The sequence below is a fragment of the Lepidochelys kempii genome, chromosome 5, assembly GCF_965140285.1.
Source record: "Lepidochelys kempii isolate rLepKem1 chromosome 5, rLepKem1.hap1, whole genome shotgun sequence".
NCBI classification, from domain to species: Eukaryota; Metazoa; Chordata; order Testudines; family Cheloniidae; genus Lepidochelys; species Lepidochelys kempii.
The window spans coordinates 78,746,841-78,770,889 of NC_136384.1; the positions used below are offsets into that span (position 1 = coordinate 78,746,841).

Consider the following 24,049-nt stretch of genomic DNA (forward strand, 5'->3'; position numbering starts at 1 on the left):
GGGTCAGACATGGATGTAGGGGCTCATGGGGAGGAGGCAGGGGCTCTTGTGTCCACATGGTGTCAGAAGGGCTCCCCCTCCCTTGAGGGAGGGAAGGGGTAATGGGACAGGTGGATGCCTGAGAGGAGGTTAGGAGGGTGAGGGGGGCATGCTCCATGGCCAGTGGCCAGTTTTTCTGCCCCTCAGAGGTGCCAGCCCTATTTATAAATTATTATAAAATTGGAACTAGATGGTCTAGAAATGTTTTTTCATGCTTTTAAATTTTCAACCCCTGAACCTCTCAGACCCCTGAGGGTCACGTTAACAGAGGTGAGCTCAAACGGGGTTGCAACATGAAGAATGTTGGGAACCACTTAAAGCTATTTCAATCTAAGGACCTAACACTGTAAACACTTGCAGATATGAATCCCATTTACTTCACTGGTGAAATCCTGAGCTATTGAAATTAAAAGGATTTTTGCTACTGACTCCGATAGGACCAGGATTTTAACCATGTGCATAAGTAAATGTTTGCTGGAGCTGGTGCATATGAATTTCTTACGAACTTGACTGTTTCAGTTATTGGATAAACTCAAATAAACCCAAGTATCTTGTGTTTGTGTGTGTATCGGGGGGGTGGGGGGTGGGGTGCTCTTTTTCCTGCCTCACTGAAACATTTTAGGGGTGAATTAAAGTGAGATTTGGTCTCACTGGATTACTAGTGTGCTGGAACAAGACCAGATCTTGAGTTAATTCAATGCATTTAAAAGTAGCTCTGGAACACAACGCGCACACACACAAATACATAACAAATCTCTAGAAAAATTTATTTGTACCAGATATAATATAAACAGCTATTTTAGCTAGAAAAGCCTTCGGGCAAGTTATGTTTGAAAAAAATTAAATCTACTCTGCATATAAGTAGAGAGCCTAAAATTCCATCCACATCCTTTTCAATCATGATCAAAATACAAATACAATCTATTGTCAATAGGTACGAACAAAAATATACAGAAAAGCTTTTATCTAGAGGGTCACAGAATATATGTTTCCCATTCTTGTAATGCTGTTTTTAAATGTAAATGGACATGAACATCTAGGTAGCATGCCTAGAAACAGGTTTAAAAAAAATGAAGTGTCCTTATCTTGTGTATTACTAAAAATGTTTTAGCTGATTAAAATGAAAAATGTTCACGGTAATGAATGCTTAAAAAAAAAATCTTGCACCACCGCCACCTTTATTTTTGTTGTAAAAGTAGCCAATGAATTAGAAACAAATGAGTTTTCAAATTAAACTTGCCAGCATTTTCATGGATTGAATATACAATTATGTGCAAAGCACCTCACACACAAATAGATTTTTTTGTAACAATAAATTGAAGTAAAATGTTTTCCCCAAATATACAATTTCAAAATAAAAATCACTCAGCCCTCTGCAAAATGTGAAGTTGTTTAAATTCAGATTTTATTTGTTAAATAACAAAAACATGAAAATCACAAAATTTAAAATATAATAATTTTAAAGATGAGAATCTTTACATTCACCTAAAGCCAAAGTAAACCACACTTCAGTATTTTAAGATTGCCTTAAAGTTGCCTTTTTTTAGTCTAAGGCCCCCTCTAGTGTTTGAAAAAATTATAATCCTGGCAAAGGAATAAACTTTGAGAAAGATGACTCAAAGAACTCTGAATGGGTCTTCCATTTTAGATAATAAAACATCCCATATTTGACTATATTTGCATATAATCATATCAGTGATACAGAATATGTAGCCATAGTTAAATATCTACAATTCTCCATGGATTTATAATGGTTACCTAAGCGTTCATTATTCCCATTGCCAGTGGAGGTTTTTTTTGCTGCTTTTTTTCTTTTAAACTACCATCTTTAAACCCATTAACATATTACAATAAACATTTTTTTAAACTGACAAGTTTACTAGGTATTACTTGTTTTTGTTATGAAATGTATTTATTGATAAATGACCATTCCTCATGAAAAAAAATGTTATGTTCACTTTTGCCCCCACAAAGTAAGTGTTTTAAAAAGTTTGTTTTCTTCCAAAAAAGTGACCTAAACAAACCATCCATTAAATAAATTACTGACCTGTGGTAGAATAAAGAAATACTGTCCTCTTTATCAACAATATATCAGAAGTAAACGCAGAACCAATACAAAATCTGTATTCCATGAAAGCAAAGCTCCAAAAGAAGAATATGGCACTTATATGGCCCGGGCACCATAAAAGTCCAGTGATTACTTTAAATAAAAAAAATAAAGTTTTCTGCATTGTCTTCATTCATGTTTGAAGTGAAACTGAATTGTTGGGGTTTGTTTTCAGTACTATGAGATTTGCATCAGTCACTAACATTTGTGCTAACAGACGATATATCAAAACCCCAGCATTCATTGATGGGAAAAGAGATTAAGTCTAAACTTTCAGCCCTGCCCATACTACAAATTTTAACTGCTGAAACAGAGTAAAGGGCTTATAATGCAGAATGGCCCTTACTCAACTCTGGCAGTCACAAAAACAAAAAAGCCACCACCCTATTCTTCGTGCTCTTCTCTTATGGCAATTAACAAATATAACATTTTATTTTTTTAACTTCTTTATATCTCAATTTCACACAAAAATTTAAAGCTGAAAGCCACAGATGGTTGAAAAAACTTTGTAACCACTGCCATTAGACTTTCATTCAGGAAAGCATCTCTGTTTACAAAAGCACTAATTGTAATTGTATTGGCATTAAGCACATACTTACATTTAAGATGTGCTTACATTCCATTGAACCAGTGTTTTCCTGAATAAGGATGGACTTAAGCACATGCCTAAGTGTTTTTCTGAATTAGGACCTTAACCTCCTCATGAGCAACTAATACCTGTAGTCCCTTTGCATGCAAAACTCCCATTGATAGCAAAGAGATTTCCATGCTAAGAATGGTTACAGGATCAGACGTGGAGTTACTTAATTTGTGCAGTTTCAGTTTGGTAAAATATTCCTCTGGTTTTATCTTCAGAAGTGTGTCATCTGCAACTGTTACATGTTTAAAAAAGGTGTTTTGCTAAAAGAATACTCAGCTACAGAATTGATGATTAAATTATTTTAACTGTGGTCACAGAAATAGTTTAAAAATTAAAAAACTAAACATATTTGCAAATGTAACAGGATATGACATTTGTAGAAGTGCAGCACTTGTTTTGCCTAAGAATTTACAAAACTCATATCACTGGGAATTACTGCACTCGCATTTTACTCATACAATTTTATTGAAAAACCTATTTTGAAAGAAATCCATAAAATAATTATGAAAAATACTGAAGAGAAGCTTAGAATAGATATTTTTAAAAATGCTATTATAAATAAATCCAGCCAGGGTAATGGGGAGAGGTAGAAGATATTTAAACAGAAAATACAAAAAATATGTAAGTATATTTACATATAAATATATTTGAACATAAAAAATTGTCAAAAAAAAAACACCTAATGCTCTGATCCTGCATAAACATACACACCTGTTTAACTTCACGTCCTGTGAACATTTACATTGACTTCAAAAGGTCTACTAAGTGTGTAAAATATATCATGTGTCTAAACCTCTTCAGAATCAGGGCCTTAGTTTGTAAAATTAAACATCCTATTATGCTAAAACGTAAGATATCTGACTTAAATTTACAAAAATATTTTCCAAATATACTATTTACTGCTGCTTCTTTTTGCGAGCGCCTCTCTGATTTGGCGATCCAATTCACTTACTATATGGTCTTCATGGTTATACACACCTGTTCTCAACAATGTATCTCTCTCTTCTATCAGGCGAGTGAGATAATCATCCAAGCTTTCATTTAATTGTCTAGTATGAACACTACCTGCTTGCTCAACTGAAATATCTCTGGAATCTTGTGATTGTTTTTTGTCTTCTTGTTGCTTTAGCCTGACAATAAAAAAAGCACATCATACAAGTAGAGGACACATGGAAATTCTGTCTTGTATTAATGTTCTAAATGGATTTTTACTGAAATTTCTTACTGAAGTAGTGGAAATCAAGGAATTTTTTTTTTTTTTTAAGTAACACAAACTAACCCTTGGCTTGATTAAATTTAAAGGAAGCCTTTTGAATCTAAGAATATCTTAGATCACTTGTGTACATATTACCATGATTTCATCAAGGTTTTTGTATAGATAATACAGTTTAAAAACCCACATAAGTGACCAAGCTCAGGTTTCAAAATTACTGGAAGCATAATAATAATGGAGGATAACATTAGATATACTTAAAATATAAAGATGTGGGCCAAGAGGAGAGTTGAAAGAATCACCATTAGTGTAGCTTTTTATGAAGCAGTCCTGCTTAGAGTTGAGAGTAAAAAAGACTTGCTGCAGTATAAGCACAATCATGACAAAAACTGGTGATAGTGGCCTTTGGCATAGATTTTCTATAATACAAGACTGTTACATTTTATAAATGAGCGATTTTTTACCTCAGGGACACTAAACTGTGTTCTTTTACTGGATTGACAACCAATTAAAATTTGATTCAACTGAAACTTCCCCTATTTTGAGGCAGAGGGAAAAATCCTACAAATGCTATAATACCTGTTCAGTTCATTTCTGATATCCTCCAGCTCTTTTCGCTCTGTTTTCCCCACTTCTTTCTCCTCTGCTGCCAAATAGCGCAGTCTCATGTGCTCCAGCTCTTGTTGCTGCTTTTTAAGGCGGGCCATAGCATTCTCTTGCTCACGCTAAGGGGAAAAAATAATTTGACATTAAATATTACTGATTAAAAGTGCTAATTGTAACAAAGCTTACAGTGTTTCAGAATCCACAAGTAATAATATAGAAACAGTAACTAAGTAGCACAATGAGTCAATACAAAATATTTAGTGTATATATGAGATTAATTCTGATGTCAGTCACTGATGAAATAAGATTGAGGCAAAAGACTGCCTCAGTGAAGATCACACTAACCATTTGTCCAGAACAGACTGCAACCAAATCGGAGGCCAAAAGTACTAGCTCAAATAGTAGTAGAATATCCAAGGGGTATATTTTAGAGCTGATGTGCACGGGTCTGAAGTTTTTGCTTAAACTGAAAAACACAGACTACAGTCTTGAATACTGCTCAAGTAACTACAATAACAGGGGTTATATAAATACCTAGAAAGATAATTATAAGCACAAAAATTCAATACAGTGAGAAGTAAAATTTGAAAACTCTAAGTAGTTGTATGCGACTCTCTCTCCCTACTAGCTCTGCTATTCATAACACCACAAAGTTTTGTTTGGCAGAGGTAATTTTATAGTGTGAAAAGATCTACTTTCTAAACTGGTGTCCAGTCTTAGGGCATGTCTACATGAACGTTTAGTTCGCTGCAAGCTGGGATGTGAATCTACCCCGCAACAGCCCATCATACACTGTCATTATGGACCCTGTTGATGCACAAACAGATAGTGTGCTTTAATCTACTCCCATTTCAAAGCGGGTAGATCAAACCACATGAATGAACTGGACAGTTAAGGTGCTGGAGGCTAGTGTGGGATAGATTCACATGCCAGTTTGCCGCAAATTAAAGGTGCATGCAGACAAGCACTTAGAAAGTCAGACGTGAAAATCTAAAAATAGACCTAGATTTCTTCTTACATTTATTTAATTTTCAAACCCTGAATAAAAGCCCAGATGGTCCAAAACAGAACAAAAATTAAACCTATACACAGTTTGTAAAAACTTGATTCAATTCCTAAATGCATTTTTCAAATTCCCATAATGTAAAACATAGTGACTTGCCGAGCATCAAAGATTACATTTTATAGCAGAACCAGGGACAAAACCCAGTTCTTTTTGGTGATATTCAATTGCCTTAACAAGGACTATCCTTTCTTTTCCTGTTGTCTTCTGACTAATGCTCTACATAACCCTGCTTCATTCACTGCACATAGTCCATTCCGTGCACTGAAAGAGGCAGGGGTCCTGTAGGAAAAAACAGCATATGATCAGGTCATTAAATACTACATGTCATACTGCATGGTCCCCCTTAATTCTGGAATATCTTAACTTGTGCTTGCTTGACTTTGCAACATTTTACGTTTTTTTGCATCCGTTTTACTCTCCACTGTCTGACTTCATTAATAAAATCTATTTGCGCAGTATATGTAATTCACCAGTCCTGGCACCACTAGCAAACAGAAAAGAAGAGAAGAATTAGGAAAGGACAGGAACCTGTAGGAGCCAGCCACTGAAGAGAGTGTCCAACAAGGAAAGAACAGATTTTATAATGATTAGTAAATGAAGGAAGCAGCTACCGCAAATTTCCTCATGAAAGGGCTATGGCTTTCTTCCCATGAGCCAGCCGCTGACTTACAGGCTAGATGAATGTGAGCTTACTAAAGCAGAAGTAGTTTCCCTATTGACTTTCAGACTGGAGCAAAGGACAGTAAGTCTATTTTACTATATGGGCTTTGGACACAGTGAAAAATCCTGCCCCTACTGAAGTCAATGGGGCATTTATTAAATTCAATGGGGCAAAGACATCAGCCTATGGCCTTTTTTAAAATATCACACTACGAAACAGAGCACACGATCTGTAGAAGGGTACAGTACTTATAAGTCTCAGCATCCACATAATAAAGGCAAACTTCAGTAGAACAGAATAGGCAAAAAGGAGGAAGAGTAACGTCCTAATTAATGTGAAAGGCTCAGTTCAGTTGGGACAAAACTTCCAGAGTTGTTCAAAATCCTACTTTTGTCCAGAAGAACTGAAGGAAAGGTTCTCCTTAATGGTTAACGCTCCAAACTCATTTAATCTGCAGAAAGAGGTAAATGCATAAGAAAAAGTTACTTCAGTGGTAAGAACAAACAATGAGCATATCATCATGGGCTCAAATGGAGACTGGTACAAAGTCAGAAAGACCAGATTAAATTTGCATCTACGTAAGAAGGCAAAAGGCCAGTCTGATCATCTTGATTGCATAGAAGTTTAGAAATACAGAGAGGAGGATCCAGTGTTTCTCCATATATCCTCAAACTCCTGGTGCTCCCACTTGAACCTGCAAGCAGCTTAGCTTTTGTGAAAAGAAGAGATAAAGAGAAAATAAAGTCAGTCTCCAATTAAGGCAGCGTTAAGATTAATACTCAAAGGAGGAAATAAGGCTGCATACAGAGACAGTGTTAAACCTTGGTTGTACAGTTTTGATTGGATTTCAGGAGATTATCCACCATCTGAATAGAATAAATCCAGAAGTTTCAGCCTCTCAGTCTCTAGAGTCTAGGGAAGTTCAAATAGCTGACCAGGTAGTCTTTCAGAAGACCCTCAACAACAGGAAATCTGAAGAGGTTTGATAGACAACTCCTTGAAACAGGTGTCTGGAATGCCCAACCACCTGATTTTCCTGTTGACACTACCTTAACAATGATAAAAGAGGTATAGAAGAACCTCACTTGACCATGGCAGTGAGAAGATTTGAGCTGCTAAACTATCTTTACTCAGTGTCTGGGAACAGGACTATTTTTGAGACTGCAGGGTACAGCCGTGTCTACCTTTGGAGTCTCCTCGAAGGCCAAGATCCTGGAGAGAACCTGTTGGTTTAAATCCTATTCCTTTGGCTTGAGAACTAGCCCAGATGTTGAAAGTTTCTTGTATACAGGAGATGACATTATGATGTTCTTTCAGCCCAGATCAGAATTCTGAACATCTCTGAAGAAGAAAAGAGCTCTAAGGGCCTCTCTCTTCTCTTTCAACCTGTATCGCAATGCAAGTTGCCCCGTTGTTCTGTTCCAAAGGATTGTTATGGATTCTGGGGAAGAAGTAAATTTCTATAAGAAATATGCTATGGTCCTCAGGTCCAGCTATCTGATGCTTCAACTAAACTCCTTCTTTACTGCTGCTCCTGTCACATAAAAGGAACTCAGGTGGGTACTCCAGCCCCTCAATCTTGTTTCTCTCAAGATTCAGATTGTGCATGATTCTGGGGGAAACTTCACTTGAAGTAGATTATTGGGAAAAGTCCACCATCTCAGTAAACAAACAAGCTGGAAAGGTGGTATATAGAGTTAAGGTCTCTTCTTGGTAGTCCCCTCACAAGAGCAAAAAGGTCTGAAGGAGTTAGGAGTGAAGCCTGTCCATGCACAATATTATCTGTATTACCACAGAATATCATGAGGCACGGACGGTGAAGAAAGCATCAGATGGCTGTGAATGGAGTGAACAGAAGTATTCTGATTGTGTCCTTCAGTTTATGGAATGTGTCACTGAGGAGAATCACCTGCTTGAGGAGAGAACAAGATCTGGCATTTAGGTGGTCCAGGCTCCTCAAAAGGCAAGTATGAGCTTTTGCTGAGGTTCAGCATAAAGCTACGGTTTTGGAGAATTGAAAGAATCATGTTGGGGCCCTAGGAAGCACCCTGAAAAGAAGAAACATTATACAGAGATTATCTAAATAATGCAATACACTGATATCTTACCATTTAAGGCTGGTGAATACAATGACCAGGAGTTTCAGTGTCTTTGGAACAAAGACAGGATAAAAGGCAAGACAACATGCTAGCAGTATCATTTTGACAGCAAACAAAGAAAACTCAAGTGAGCTAGAAAGTGAAAGTACACATTTTTGATGTTGATGAACCAGAGACATCTTTGGCTGGGTGGAGACAAACTAGGGACAGGCTAGAAACCTCAAGATTCTTTTTTAGTCGAAAGTCTGGAGGTCCTCTTTTATGCTGGAATGCGCTAACAGCCCTCATGTCTAGAAGTTTCTTGATACAGAAAATCATTACTGCCAGTTTATAAGGGCCACAAATGAGGGACAAACAGAACAGCAGTCACAAATGGGGTCTGTGGAGGCCACTGTGAGGGAGACCTTGTGGAGAAATAAGGCCTACATGACACTATCTTTGTCCTGCATTGGTCATTTCATACTGGCAGAGCAGGTTGCATCAGGCCTTCCAGCCTTGCAAGCAGGCTGAAGCAAAGCTTCACTGGAAGTGGAAGCAGGGCTGATATACATGTGGTGATTGTACAAAGCAATTTTCTCTGATTGGGCAGAGAACTGAGAGAGTGAGCTGCTACAATGTGGCTCTGAAGAGAGTTTAGTTTGAGTGTGCTGAAGTGTCTCCTGTCCATATAAACTGAGAATTGGTCTCCAAGAATCTTTTCTCCAATGACAGCTGTGGACAGTACTTCCCAGCAATGTCAAGATTAGTAAATTGGGTACAGTATAATTTCTGTGTAACACATTTCTGATCTAAGCAGATAAGCAAATTTTAACTAAACGTATTGCAATACAATCGTTCCGCTCAGTAGAAGACCAAGTCTGGTATATTTACTGCAAAGTCATTCTGTATTTCATTACTTTTGTGGGTTTATATTAGATACTTATCATAAAAACCATAAAAAATAAGCATCTTCATACCTTAAGAGGGTCAAACAAAACAATAATGTGAATTACCTGACTAGATGTGTGACTGGAAGATGTACTTACGTTTTTAGCATTGTCCTTTTCTCCTTTTTCAACACTACTTTATCACAAATATCTAAGACCAACTTCCCCTAAAAAAATCCATAAAAGTACATGGGAAGTGATCCCATAGACTACAATGACAATTTATGGTGCATAATATAATTATGTAGTTTAAAATGCAAACCCACATTCTAAACTACATAATATTATTTACCCAACATAGCTATTTTTAATCCTTTGCAGTCTGTCATAATCTGTATACTGAACATTATTATATGGAGATATACCTAACTCATAGAACTGGAAGGGACCTTGAAAGGTCATTGAGTCCAGTCCCCTGCCTTCACAGCAGGACCAAGTACCGTCCCTTATTTTTGCCCTAGATCCCTAAATGGCCCCCTCAAGGATTGAACTCACAACCCTGGGTTTAGCAGGCTGGTGCTCAAACCCCCTGAGCTATCCCTCTCCCCCAAAAAACATTCATAAACAAACGTGATTTATGTAACATTCTGAACAAACAAAGTAGCTCCCCATATAATCCTTCAATAAAGGAAAAAGATGTCAAAGAACATAGATTAATTGTTTGATATGATAGGAGAATTAGTATACAGTATGTGAAAATCATACTATGTATGATGCAATTCAAAGCTAAGACTTAGTATTAGATCAGATCAGAGGTCACAAAAATAATGGATCCTTTGTAAAACTCAGATTTTGGGGAGAGAGGGTGAAGGAAAGATTCTTTATCCATATTTGGTAATGAAAATTGCTGACCTTTATCAAAGGCTCTTTCAGATATCAAAACCACTTCTTCCAAATCACACTTTCCAATACCACATTATGCAGCAAGCTCCCTAATCATTGGTGCTAAAAGTAGTCTATTGTGTAGGCTCAATTTTAATGGAGTTTAGTGAAAAACATCTTCTGAAACCGGAAGATATTTAAATGATTCAGCATTCTCACCTTCATTTACAGTATCTATATTATGTACTATTCACACTTAATTGACAAAACAATATCAAAGTTAAATTTTTACAGTTTCTATAATGTTAAATATTTTCAGTATAAATCTTCTACATATTAATATGAAATAGGAAAAAAGGTCTCAATTTTACATTGCCGAAATCATGACACTTGAACTGCCGCTGCAAAAATGTATACTGCCACTGATACTTTGAGGTAACACACTACTGCAAAGATTAATCCAAATATTAAATATCCTCTACCAGGGCTGCTGAACAAATTATATAGTGGGGGTGCTGAAAGCCATTGTAAACTCTGTATATAATGGAAATCTGAAGCCAGGGGGCTTCCAGCACCCATAGTTCCAGCACCTATGTTCTCTACCAATTTATCTTAATTGGTAAAGCATGGTTAATACATTTAAAAAATGTATTTGATCTGAGCATTTCATTTGTAATACTCCTAACCTGAGGACAAATGGAAGAGTATTTTCAGGTCTGAAACTGCACTCATTGCTTACTGAGCTGTTGCTCTCCTCATGTGGCAAGATGTATGCTTTAGACAGATACTTTGCCTGGATGGGTAATTTTTATATTACATAATCAAATTTTGAAGTTTAAAATCTGAAGATTGTTACTGAGCACTGGAGCAGTCTAACTGGTTTCACTAAATGGTTGGAAAAAATGTGAAACATTCCTGAAACATATTTCCTCAGATGAATATCTGCTCCTCAGAGCAGAGAGCTACAGCTGCTGCAGGAACTGCAGAAAAGCCAGAGGAGCAGTAGTGTGGTAGGAGACAAAGGCTGATAGTGCCTCTGAACTGAAGGTACTCCTGGTCAGGTACGCCAGGCCACCAAATATCAACAGTCCCCAGTGCAACAGTGTGATAAGGTAACCTCAAAAAACCCAGATGCCCATGATGTCAGCAAACTACTTTTTTATGTTCACTGGTTATCTGGTCCAGCACTGTTCTATCACTCTCTTCACATCGACAGTCTCACTCTCCCTGCCTTTCATGCTGTTCTCTGTCCTTCCCTTCATTTTTCCTTCCTCTCCATCAATATTTATTTATTCCTTTTTCATGTTCCTATTCTCAGGTTAAACTCTGCACTCTTGGTATTCCTCCTTACCCTACCAATGACCCCATATCACCACCAAGAAACCTCCCACCCCCCCAAATATGTATAGTTAACAAGAGGTGTGCCAATTGTCTGCGATTATTTACGCCTAGTATATTCTTCCCCCCGCATCCTTCATTTCTTTGTGTGTCTTGAGATTGCAAGCTCTTTGGGGCAGGAATGATATCTTCTTAATATTTGCACAGTACCTTTCACAATGGGGCTCTAAATAATGATTTTGGGCCTTTGGTACTACAGTAATTTAAACATTAATTAAATAATCAGTAATAAAGAAAAATAATCAGATTGTAAAAGACTCCCTTCATGCCGCCAGGTGCTCTAGTTAAGAGGCTCTTCAATCAAAAGAGTACAATCTTTATTTTGCCATAGCTGCCTATAAATCCAAAGGGGAGATGTAAACATACATACACTAGACTAAACAATGGCTAAATAGCAGCCACTATTCACTCTCCCACTCACACATACCATGCAAGTCTGTGGGAAAAAAATTACGATTGAAGCTAAGGAACTCAAGTAAAGTTTTCTGAAAATAACCCAGAGCTGACATGTCAGTAGGAGGGCCTGGATGGTTTCAAGACACAGTTTTTAACCAAGACTTGGACCTCCAACTGTTTTTTTTTTTTTTAAAACAAAGATTTACATCCCATCTTTGGCTAAATTACTTATAAATTAATCAAATTAATTACTCTGAGTGGATAAGCAGGAGGCTGGACAAGATAGAGTCGATGTCAGCCAATAAGGTCTGTGTTGTTTTAAACAAATCCATCAGTTCTGCTTTGAACAAATCCATAGAGTACAAATATGGTAAAAGACTTACATTGTACAATAAAACCTCTTATCACAAAATGTACATAATTCTAATTTAAACATAAACATTGTTTTTGTTAATTTTCCAGATCAGAAAAGGGAGATTATCAGTCTTCAAAACTGACATAACACCGTTGTTAGTTACAGCTGCAATGGTAATATGTTGCATTATTTTTAAAGAATGATTTCTTGCATCACTCAAACATTTGTTAAATTTTACATCTCGAGCCTGCAAAGTCTTAAGCATGTGTGTAACTCAACACATGAATAGTTCCTCTGACCTTAATGGCTCTACTTCCATGAGTAAAATTATACATGCCTAAATCTTTGCAGGATCTGGGTCTTAGTTGGTAAATTTTAAAGGCCAAGATTTTAAAACTTTGAGTTATAGAGAAAAAAATGCAAATGTGCACATTTTTAAATTTTTGGTCTTATTTGAGAGTAAAACATTTTGTTAAACAGTACAAATAAAAACTTACAGTACATATCTTCACAGAAAAAAGGGAATGGGCATGAGGGAGAAAGATCTGGGTGTCCTAGTGATAGAGTCTGGATTTTCAGACTTATTTTTTTATAAACTTTACACACCATGATCAAATCCATTAAAATGTATAATTTTGTAGTTTTCACACTTAGAGATGAGCCCATGTCACCAACGTCAGGGTGTGCTTCAGGTCTTTCTCTACTTATAACTGGTATTATGTTTTATTATCCAAAAATTCCAGATAGAGAGAAATTAACAATTTCTTCCTTTTAATGTTCACACAAAATTTTCAAAGTTACGATTCACAAACTTCATTTTCTACAGAATATAAAGCCATCACAGCACTGTTCTAACATGACTAGTTCCCAAAGAAAAAGAAAATGCTATAATTAAGGAAACATTGACTTTTAAAATTGAAAATCAGAAGAAAAGAACATTTTGCTAAATACTCAGCTAGTTAATTTATGAAATAAAGAAGCATAATCGACTGTACTAGGTCACCTTTGAGTAATGGAAAGCTCTGTTTAAACAGTTCTTTGGCAATGGGCACAAAGCATTAGATCTCATTTCCAAGACTTACCAGCTGGGTTTTGTCATTAACATTTATTAACAATCTAAGATATGGCTTTCAACGTCTAATCCTCACTACACAAATGTTTTGTATAGTCCTCCAGAGGGCTTTGGTGTGACAAATTACTGGCACAGATTACAACCCTGTGGCTATTCACCCAAGGCAACACAAAATTAATATGGTACTAATCCAATTTAAACAAGAAATTGGATGAACTATTGCAATTGCACAAATCATCTGAACTAAAGCTGATGTGGAATTCCTGAAGCAACTAAATTTGCAAATTTATATTCAGGCACAGTACATGGGTTCCTGATCAGTTTTGCTTTTTTAATTTTTAACTGAATTTAAAGTGCCAGATTGACTAAGTACAGCATTAACAATAGTAGCATAAGCCTTACCACATTATTTCCCACAAAAAAGCCTCCATCTAATTTTAAATGGACTACTTTCAGGGATAAAGTTTTAGGGGAGTATAATTTGGTCTTGCTGTCCACTCATTTAAATGGTTCAGATGTCTAACAAGGGTTTCTGTTGGTCCTGGATTGGAACTAATACTTTAAAGTTACCAAACTTATCAGCTAGTGATGGTTTTTGTCACTACCCATCTGGCATGACTTGAACCAGGGAACTAAAGGTGAAATGCATCTAACAGGAATCTAAAAAGCCTTTAAGGGAAAACAAACAAAAAGGCAGGACATTTTGGTGCTTCCTTTGGGAAAATCCAGTTTCTGGTGTGAAAAGATTAGAGAGGCGAATGATCACCCTTTTGTGCATAGGTATTTCAGAAATATTATGGGCCAAGTTCTGACACCTACAAAAATTAGATGAAAAGGAACAATCTGAGGATAGCACATAAAACTGAACCTTTGATTTTCTAGCGATCATCAAATATACATTGTGCTAATTTATTTGATTTTTCTGTAAGTTATAAATAAAGAGCATTGAGAATTTGGGTTCTCAAATTCATTGAGTTCATATTTCGGCACTGCTTATCCAAAGGTTTTGATGATGACCCTGCCTTAGGCTCCATATCCCTCCTTGATTAGCACACAAACGTCTCCTCTCCTCCCAACAAGACCATGTGATTCTCCCTGAAGCTTCAATTATCCATTAGATTGTGTTTTTTCTTCATGGGGGAAAGGAGAGATAGAGAAGTAGCAGCATCCTGCTTATCCAGAAACAGGGTTTCCTTTTGAGCACATATCCAGATAGCTCGCTCCTCCTCCCCAGTCCCGTAGACTTTCCTTTCCCATCCACAGACGTAATTTTCTAAGAGCAACTGGTTGGCCTATTCTTCAGTAATGTCTCCGCTAGATCCTGCTAAGTTACCCCTTTATGCACCAGAAATGCACCAGAGAGATCTTTAGTCTTGCAGGAAAGAGTGAATTAGCCCTGCATTCTTGCTTTTCCTCATAACTGGGTTAGAGCTCCTTTCATTCCACTGCAAATCTTACAGAAATACTGTGAAGGCAGTTTTTATGCTGCAACCTGGAGCACACACTTTAAAACCTTGAAATGGAAAAGCAGGGGAACATAATCCAAAGAGTTATTGGGTCCTGCTGAATCAGATTTGGATTCAGGGAGCTGAGGTGCTCACTTACCCGAATGCTTGAGTGAATTAGAAGCGCCTCTCCTTGAAAAGTAGCCCTTCCATAAAGCAAAAAAAAAGATGGGAAACAGGGGTGAAGATGGAGTATGAAAACATGAATTCCCTTGTCTGTCCCCTCAATCTTTAAATGTGTTAGGCTTTGTTTCAATCTACGGATTGGTAAAATTCTTGCTTTTCCTAGTGTGTTTGACCATACCGAACGGAAGTGCTTACAGAATCTTAAATTATTGCAAGCACAAATCATACCATATTTATAGAAGGCAGTAGGTAAAGGAAAAAATAATATACTGGCATGTATATGCATTACTGAGTGTAGTGGGGTAGTCACCCTGCTCTGGCTGTGAAGGGGTTAAAACAGCCCTGGGAGAGGGCTGCCCTGGGGAGCCAACTCAAAGCAGCCCTGGAGAGGGCTGTGGCTGGAAAAAGGAGTGAAAGCAGCTGAGGGAATAGCTGACCACAGGTGTGGCCAGCTCAGTCAGGACCCAGCTGGCCCTTATAAAAGGGCTGTAAGCCAGGAGTCTCTCTGTAGCTCTGGAGAGAGAAGGGTACCTGAGGTAGAGTAGTGCTGGAGAAAGGCAAGAGGAGCTGGGGAGCTCCAGCCTGATAACTCCCCAGGCTGAAGGCCTATCAAAAGTATGAGGGCTGTAGAAGGGCAGCCTGGGAATAGGCAGAGGCAGCTGGTCCTAACCCCTTGCCAATGATGAGTGGCTATTACACTGCAGTCTTCCGCAGTGAGCGGGATCTAGATGATGACTGGCCATAGCCACTGAGGCAAGGTGGGTTTAGAGGGTTGGGGGTTCCCGTGGAACGGGAGACCCAGAGTAAGTGGGTTACTGCTGGGGGCAGAACCCTGAGGAAAATGGGCACTGGGGTCCAGGAGTGTCACAGGTCCAGCGGCAGGCAAGACACCGGCCTACAGAGGGCGCTCCAAAGGCTGGAAAGAGCTAATTCCCGAGATGACCAGCAGGAGGCTCCACACTGGTGAGTCATCGCCTCGCTACACTGAGGATGAAGGAACTGCTGCTACATGCTGGCCTCAGAGAGATTTTAAATGCCTCACTGACATACACACAGAAAAATCCACAAAAACAAACCAACCAAAAATCCTTTATTGGCATCACAGATGGGAAAATTCAGAGACAGGAAAAAATTGTGTAACCTGTAACCTTCAGGGGGTTGGACTAGATGACCTTCTGGGGTCCCTTCCAACCCTGATATTCTATGATTTCCAGATCTCTCTAAGTTTGCTGTATTCTGCAATATTCTACAAATTCTATCATTTTTTAAAAGCTAAGACCCAGATTTTTAAAGGTATATAGGTGTTGCAGTACACTGCACTGAAATACCTAACTGATTTAGGAGCATTAATTTCATTTTGTAAAGGCGATTGTCATTTAGGAGCCAAAATACTGTTGACAGTGGGATTTTTGGCTCTGAAGTGCCTAAATCCCTTCTGCAAATGAAATTTAGGCTCCTAGATACCTTTAAAAATGTGGGCCTAAGTATACTTTATGACCATATTGCTATCATAGTATAAACTGACGTACTGATGCCTGATGCCTAAGTCAGTTTTGCAAAAAACAAAATAAACAAAAACAAACTTGTCTCTTAACCAACAGCAGCAAAGATGGGCACTTACCCGTACCCTTTCCTCAAGAAATCACAGTCAGGATGTAGACTTTGTAAGATTAAAGTTTTTAAAAAAGTATTTAAACATACAAGCAGTTTTTACCCTCAGTCACTTTTCTCTTGGAAAACACAGAAAATTAAGACACTAAAACCAGAGACTAATGCAACAGGTTTAATTCAGTTAATACTGCCAAACATGAATCTACAGTGGATCCTCAGACACCCGGGTGCCTCATCCCCACCAGGAACAGATTAAAATGCAAATGTGTTTATTGCTCATGTTCCAGTGCTACAGGATATGCTGTACAAACTTTATACTGACAGTGCTATGCCATCATAACCTGAGACACCTGGAAAATAAGATATTCAACTGAAATAGAATTCTAGCTAAGATATGTTGTAGGTAGCCACTTCCTGTTTAGCAGGAAATCTCCATCCACGATTACAAAAGTCTACTTCCCAACGACATGGTACTTCTGGACACATGATTTATACCTCTATCCTTCCATTTGACATTATAAAGGAATTTGGGGCAAATTCCATAAGAGGTTGGGCAGCAGAGAAGTTTTCTGAGTAATTCTTTTGATTTTGCAGCTAGTGGCGATGGCGCAGGTTCAGAATGAATGCGCTGTTTCTCCCTATTTCTCACTATTGAATGACTTTGCATAGGATATGCTAGATTTTCTTCAAGTAGTCCTGAATGCAACGTTAAGGTTGCACAATTAAAGTTAGGGTGTAAAAGAGAAGAAATGCCAGTTTAGATTCTAACAGCGACTTTAACTCACCTGCATTGTTCATGCACAGCATTTTTCATTCTTGTTTTTCTGGTTCAGTGTTGAATATGGTTAAATGTTAAATATTGAAGTTTCTGGCATAAAATATAAAACAACAGGATGTGCACCATGGCCAAGATAAACCACTAACTTATTTTTTGACTTTTTCTAGCAGATGCTTACTGAGCATCCCCAGAAGTGACCTTTTTTTAAATCACCCCAGTTCCAATCCAAGCAAAGGCCCTGGTCTATAATGAGAATTATGTCCAAGTTTAAGTTTCAAGCTTTAGCCAGTTGTTCTGTATCCTTGTTGTTTTAAAAATAAGTGTAGCCAGAATTTTTTTTAACTTTGGGAAATAGATATTTTTCCAAACTAAAAAATAGATAAGAGATTTTGCCAAAAGTCACTATCAGACAAAGCCCAGTTGCAAAAAATTCCAGCCCAAAGCTGACTGTTTAGGAAAGTTTTGACCATTTTAAATGTATACTGGCAGTTATAATAGAAATCAATAGCAACAATAGAAGGCATGACTAGCCCATAATATTAACAGACTTGATCATAGGAACAAAAAGAAAGACTATTACATCCTTATTGTGCATGTGCTCTATCCTATTTACATACCTGTTTTAGTCTTGCAAGTTCTTTCAAAGCCCTGGCCCACTGTTGCTTGTAGTGCAGCTTTGATTTGGTAGCTGATTCCAACTTTCTTTCAAGTTCAACCTGATGGTGATTAAAATCATATCAGCTGAAACACAATACTGGTGGTAACAATCATTGAAAGATTATATATACACAGTGTCCGTTTAAGAAAAGTGCTTATGCAGTATAACATACAACATCATCTGAAGCTGTTATGTAATTTAATGTAAATATTATGGCACATGAACATTTTCTTGTTTAAAATATAGCCTTATTTTTATTGTCTAGCAGTCTATACAAAAAGGAACTAGATTAGTCTTAGCCCCAAGACAGCTAATGTAAACTTTTTTAAAGAGCCTCTAAGCGGTGAAAAACACATGTTGTTGTTCTATAAGCAGCTCTAATCGTTAGCATTCCAGTTTAAGGGGCACTCTAAACTCTTAGGGCCAAGTCCTGCCTCTAGAGGTCTAGGCAGCTCTTACTAAAGCAAATATGTGTCTCAGAGGGCAGAATTTGGACCTTTGATTGGGGGAGAGGGAGAAAATCTTCAAAGATGGCCTAGGTTTCATGGTTGTCCTCTATACACAGGCAAATTTGCTCTAGAACGCTGCAAGATATTTTGTTGCTTAACTTACCATTGATAAAGATATAAAACCAACTGAACAAACATTTGAAGATTACATTAGAATGGTAAAACATGGTAAGAGGGAACTACAATTATAGGCAATACTTTCTCAGGCTATATTTAAAATATATGAAGGCAACTAGGCACCAGTGGTCATATATCAAAAATATTTATTTTTACATGCACTAAGCAATCTGTTTTACCTGCATTAAAGCCAGCTTGGCTAATTTTCAGGAATGCACTGTCTCAATGTCTCAAATTAAGAACCAAGTTAATTATTGTGGCCAATACAGAGTTTGGAGTTTTATTAAGTGATAATGGAAAATCTGTCCATGTTTCAATATAAATTCTTCAATTCTCGTCTTATCTGACAAGCTGTGATACAAACAGAATGGCTGAGTTTATCATTTCTGAATTGTGGATGATTTCGTAAAACTGTATCATAATTATTGGGTCATGGAAAGCCTACGTATGTGATTCCACCATGGGTTAGCACAGTTGTGTAATCTCTCTGCTAGGCCAGAACCAATCGTGAGTAATGCGCACCCAATCATCTGTTCAACGTAAAACATCTTGGAACAATGGGTTAACTCTAGCTGAGAGAGATATGTCCTCTTCTTCTCTGAAAAGGGAGATGTCGGTGGTGTTTGAGAGAAATGCAAAGTTGCCTGGAGAACTAAAAGAAGCAGATAAACACCATCAGCAACCCATAAAGGGACTCTGCTGGTGGAACTGGAGAGAAAGCCTTTTTGCACCAGATTAAGATGAGGAAGGCTGGTGCTGGGTCAGAATAGGCAAGGGGAGCGGGGGGCGGGGGCAGGGGAGGAGGCCCTTGCCAGTCTGCTTGCCTGACAGAACACAGATGGATCCCCCAAAGACTCCCAAGAGAATAGTGTGCTAGTGAGGGACACTGTGTTTAAATTTTTTTTATTGTTTTGTATGAGCTGTACTCTCCTGTGCTTTATCTGCTAAGTAAAAAGAGCATAAAGACGTAAGATGAGGCAATGGGTATGTGTGTTGACAGCTTCACAACTACTGCATGCCCTGACAGAGTTAAACTGTAAGCCAGCAGCTTCACATCTGTTGGGGTGGAGTCCTGGGAGGGGTTGTGTTTAAGTACTAGGAAGTCTGGGGCCAGTGCTGAATGCAAAGGGGCTTGGCGCTTGGACAGAAGATTCCAACACTCAGAGGGAGGTGTCAGACAGAAGGTCTGAACCTTGAGAACGTGCATAAGAACCTCAAGATTGCGGCAGTGCTGCACTGTGTTCAGGCTCCAGGAGCTTGAAACACCCCAGGGATCCATAGCAGTAGAGGTCTGGATTCCCCTCAGAGAAGTCCTAGTGGGTGGCCAGGAAGGAGTGCTCTCTACAATCTGTGATAAGACATGGTTCAAATATAAAATAGTTCAATCTTTTTCCTGACTATTCCTATTCTAGGCATGGAATACAACTCAAAACAAAGAAAATGAAAGGTAAATGTGAAATGCCACTGCTTTAGAATTATGAATCATCTACATTATCACAGAAGTTTATCATGATATACAGAAGTATTAAAGGTTTCAGAGTAGCAGCCGTGTTAGTCTGTATCCGCAAAAAGAACAGGAGTACTTGTGGCACCTTAGAGACTAACACATTTATTAGAGCACAAGCTTTTGTGGGCTACAGCTCACTTCATTGGATGCATAGAATGGAACATATAGTAAGATATATCTATATACACAAACAGAGAAGGTGGAAGTTTCCATGCAAACTGTAAGAGGCTAATTAAGATGAGCTCTTATCAGCAGAAGAAAAACTTTTGCAGTGATAATCAAGATGGCCCGGTTAGACAGTTGACAAGAAGGTGTGTGGATACTTAACATAGGGAAATAGATTCAATATGTGTAATGACCCAGCCACTCCCAGTCTCTATTCAAACCCACGTTAATGGCATCTAGTTTGCATATTAATTCAAGCTCAGCAGTTTCTTGTTGGAGTCTGTTTTTAAGCTTTTCTATTGCAAAATTGCCACCCTTAAATCTTTTACTGAGTGGCCAGAGAGGTTGAAATGTTCTCCTACCAGTTTTTGAATGTTCTGATTCCTGATGTCAGATTTGTGTCCATTTATTCTTTTGCGTAGAGACTGTCCGGTTTGGCCAATGTACATGCCCCTCTGCCATGAGTTGATAGCAGAATATCTGGGGCTGGATGGTTCAGTGGATTAGCAAGGATATGGTCACTGCTTCTTAGAAACCAGCTCAAGTCAGTAGTAAAATAAAGTAGTCACTACATGACCGCTGTTCAGTGACCCATTTAAAGTAAGTTGATGGCTTCAGTTAAAATCTCTGTAAACAAGTGTCCAGATGGGAAATGAACACTCTCACTGGTAGTCAAGCAAGAATGCAAAGAACCAAACAAACACAGACTAAACTACCCTCTCACTCCTAGTTTTGGTGCCATTCTATCTAGTGTTGAAACTCATTGAAGGAGTTGAATGGGGTAGTTTTCATTGCTAATACAAATGTGGTTTCTGTTCTGTAAACAAACAAAGGGACTTCTTTCTGGAGCACTCTTTAAAAAGTAATAGTGGAATGTCCATCTTAAACTTACCTTAAAAAAAGCTAGGAAATTCAAAACCCTCAATTCTTTTTCTCCCCAGGTTTTGCTCTTCAGAGTCCCCCAATTCTAACTACAGTGGTAGCCATTAAAACATAAGCATTTTCCAAGTGGTATATAAGTTTCTAGTTTCCCCTGTACTTAGAAGTGGATATAAATGTGTTAATTGTTGTCAAATGTTGACTAATAGTCAAAAACTGTCCAAAAAAGTTATATAAAACTATTCCACAAGATCATTTTCACCTACAAATAGGTTCTAAATATTTATTTAGTGGCTGAAGAAATTGTTGGAAGAGAGAAAAAAATGGAGATTAACCCACTTCATCTTGGAAGCAGATTATTCTTTCATCTTCATCAATAATGAAAACATAGTTATGGAAGATCAGTAAAGTCTAAAGGTACCTTTTCTAAAGTGAGCAGATTTATTTCTGATTGTAACCGGATTTCTGGTTTGCTGCATTGCTGTTCCTTGTACTGCTGGAACTCCTTTTCCAAAATCTTATACTTGTTTTCTGCTTCATAAAACTACATTAAAAACACCCAGATATAAAATCCATTAGAATACATTAATTTAACAATAAGACACATTCACAGGGGATGGAATGAGTGTCAGAACCTAAATTAGCCTCTGGACCTAACATTTTATTTCAGTCAAGTAACTGATATAAAACAGACACTGAAAGCTTCACATTCATAAATAATGAATTCTTGATTATGGGATATACAGAGAGCATAACAGAAATAATGTTTAAGGAAAGTTTTGGTTACACAGGAAAGAAAGTTCTATTTCCCTCTGATATAAAGACTACCATGTAATATAGCTGTTCACCAAATTTTTCAAGTGAAACTTTGTAATTCTATGGAATTACAACCAACAGTGCAGTTTTATCAAGTTTGTACTCATGGCGGCTTTTTTTTTTTTAAGTCAAATATATTCGTATTGTCTATATGAAGTTTTTACTATTGACTCAACCTCACCAGTATAGCTTGTCCAGGAATGTCTGGAAGAGGAAATAAATAATATTTTGGTTAGCCAAATAATGATTTAAAAGGCTGAAGCAGCAAGACTTCAGTGACAAATGACTGAAATGTTAGGCACCTTTGCCCTCACAATATACTTGCAGAGTTGCAGGAAGACAGGATTTTTGCTGTCTAGATAAAAATGGACAATTTCAAAGATGCTGTTTTAACCAACGTATGACCATATCACGCCATCAAAAGAACTATGCAAGTCATATCTTTAAGTAACTAGCACTTTCAAAATACCGGAGTGGCAATGTTAAAAAAAAATGCCTGGCAAAAGAGTTTCAATTACCTACTGGGAATAGGAGTACATAAAGTAATGATATAAGTTAGTCAGTCAGTGAACTAAGAAAATTATTCAATTAGATTACTTCAAAAACACAGTTTACTTCATTAATGGAAATGAAGCATTTCTAACTGTCAGATTTTGATTCACTTTTAACATGTAAATATAACTCTCTCCATGGGTTCTCTTTTTAGCTTAGCAGTTTAGGACCAAATATTGGGGAAATTATTCATTTTGGTTAAAAGCATGAAATTGTTGCATTAATACATCTATTTATGTGGGTCCACTTGCTCAACACGTTTTGGTATCCAACATTTAAAATTTTGTCTATTGTTTTGTATAGAAATATTATAAGAAGACAGTAGTGCTTCAAAAAAACAAAACCACACACCTACAAGGAGACAGCTAGCTTCCAGTCATTTTCATTTACGTCATTTGATAACAATTCATCATACTTGTACTGTAAAAGTTCTTTATAGCAAAGGCCACCTCATGCAATCGGAGTTCAACTATAGATTTTCCCTTCCAGAAATAGGTGTATCCTCCTTTCCCCTCCCTCACCTGTCCTTCATTAGCTCTTCTAGTTTCAGAAAAGCAGCTAATGAATTGAGTCGATGTTAAACCGACTCAATTCACAAGCAATAATGGCTGTAGGTCGCTCTGGTCAGTTGCTGTTTGTGTTGTCTATCAGGGTACGTATGTTCCAAGTTCCAAAGTTGAAGAATTTCTTACATTTTCGACCATTGAGGTGGTTATCCTGCTGGATGTGGCTATCCCGCCAGGAAAAACAGATGCAAGACTATTTTTAGGGTACTTTTTTAACCCCCTCCCCATGTGGGGTGAGCAGAGTGGATCCTAAAAAGGACTGCTCAGTCGTGGGTGCAGCTGCTGAGATGTTCGACCCGCTTCAATCCTCGAGCAAGACGACTGTATCACACCCACCGCCTCTGTGTCTGTCTGTAACTAGGAACTTCTGGATTTCACTGTCCTGTTCCTGTTACCACTCGCCAATCGCCACCAGACTTTTGACTTGTGCAATGTTGTTTTTCCCAAAACCCGGAAAATGCCTGTGTGGAACTTCTTTTAAAGGGGGGAAACTGGTGCACAACAGTCACCACACTATCCTTGACACACAGAGGAGTTGAAACCAGTGGCATGGGCACCGTGATGATTGGAGATCCTCTATTTGCTGCAGCCGACATCCACATTCACAGCCGTTCACTGAATCAGAATCATAGAATACCAGCGTTGGAAGGGACCTCAGGAGGTCATCTAGTCCAATCCCCTGCTCAAAGCAGGACCAATCTCCAATTTTTGCCCCCGATCCCTAAATGGCCCCCTCAAGGATTGAACTCACAACCCTGGCTTTAGCAGGCCAAACTACTAAGCTATCTTTCCCCCCTTCGCCCCCGTTGTAACATTACAGAACAGTTTCACCTCCACTGCACAATTATCCTCTATCTGTT

The 24,049-nt window shown here is 37.9% G+C and overlaps 1 protein-coding gene across 3 annotated transcripts in view; it reads right to left on the bottom strand.

Annotated features, from left to right (window-relative positions):
* Positions 1 to 385: 385 nt before the first annotated feature.
* Positions 386 to 24,049, bottom strand: part of CEP120 (centrosomal protein 120) — a 74,722-nt gene continuing 51,058 nt past the window's right edge. For 2 of the 3 annotated variants that reach the window (XM_073344816.2, XM_073344815.2), the window contains 4 exons: positions 21,677 to 21,799; positions 18,038 to 18,136; positions 4,579 to 4,724; positions 386 to 3,916 (listed from right to left, as the gene is read on the bottom strand). In XM_073344816.2, the coding sequence (XP_073200917.1) occupies positions 3,679 to 3,916; positions 4,579 to 4,724; positions 18,038 to 18,136; positions 21,677 to 21,799 (606 nt within the window). In that variant the 3' untranslated portion in view covers positions 386 to 3,678. Of the gene's footprint in view, positions 3,917 to 4,578; positions 4,725 to 15,005; positions 15,052 to 18,037; positions 18,137 to 21,676; positions 21,800 to 24,049 lie in introns of those variants that run through there. The other variant, XM_073344817.1, reaches the window with a different exon arrangement.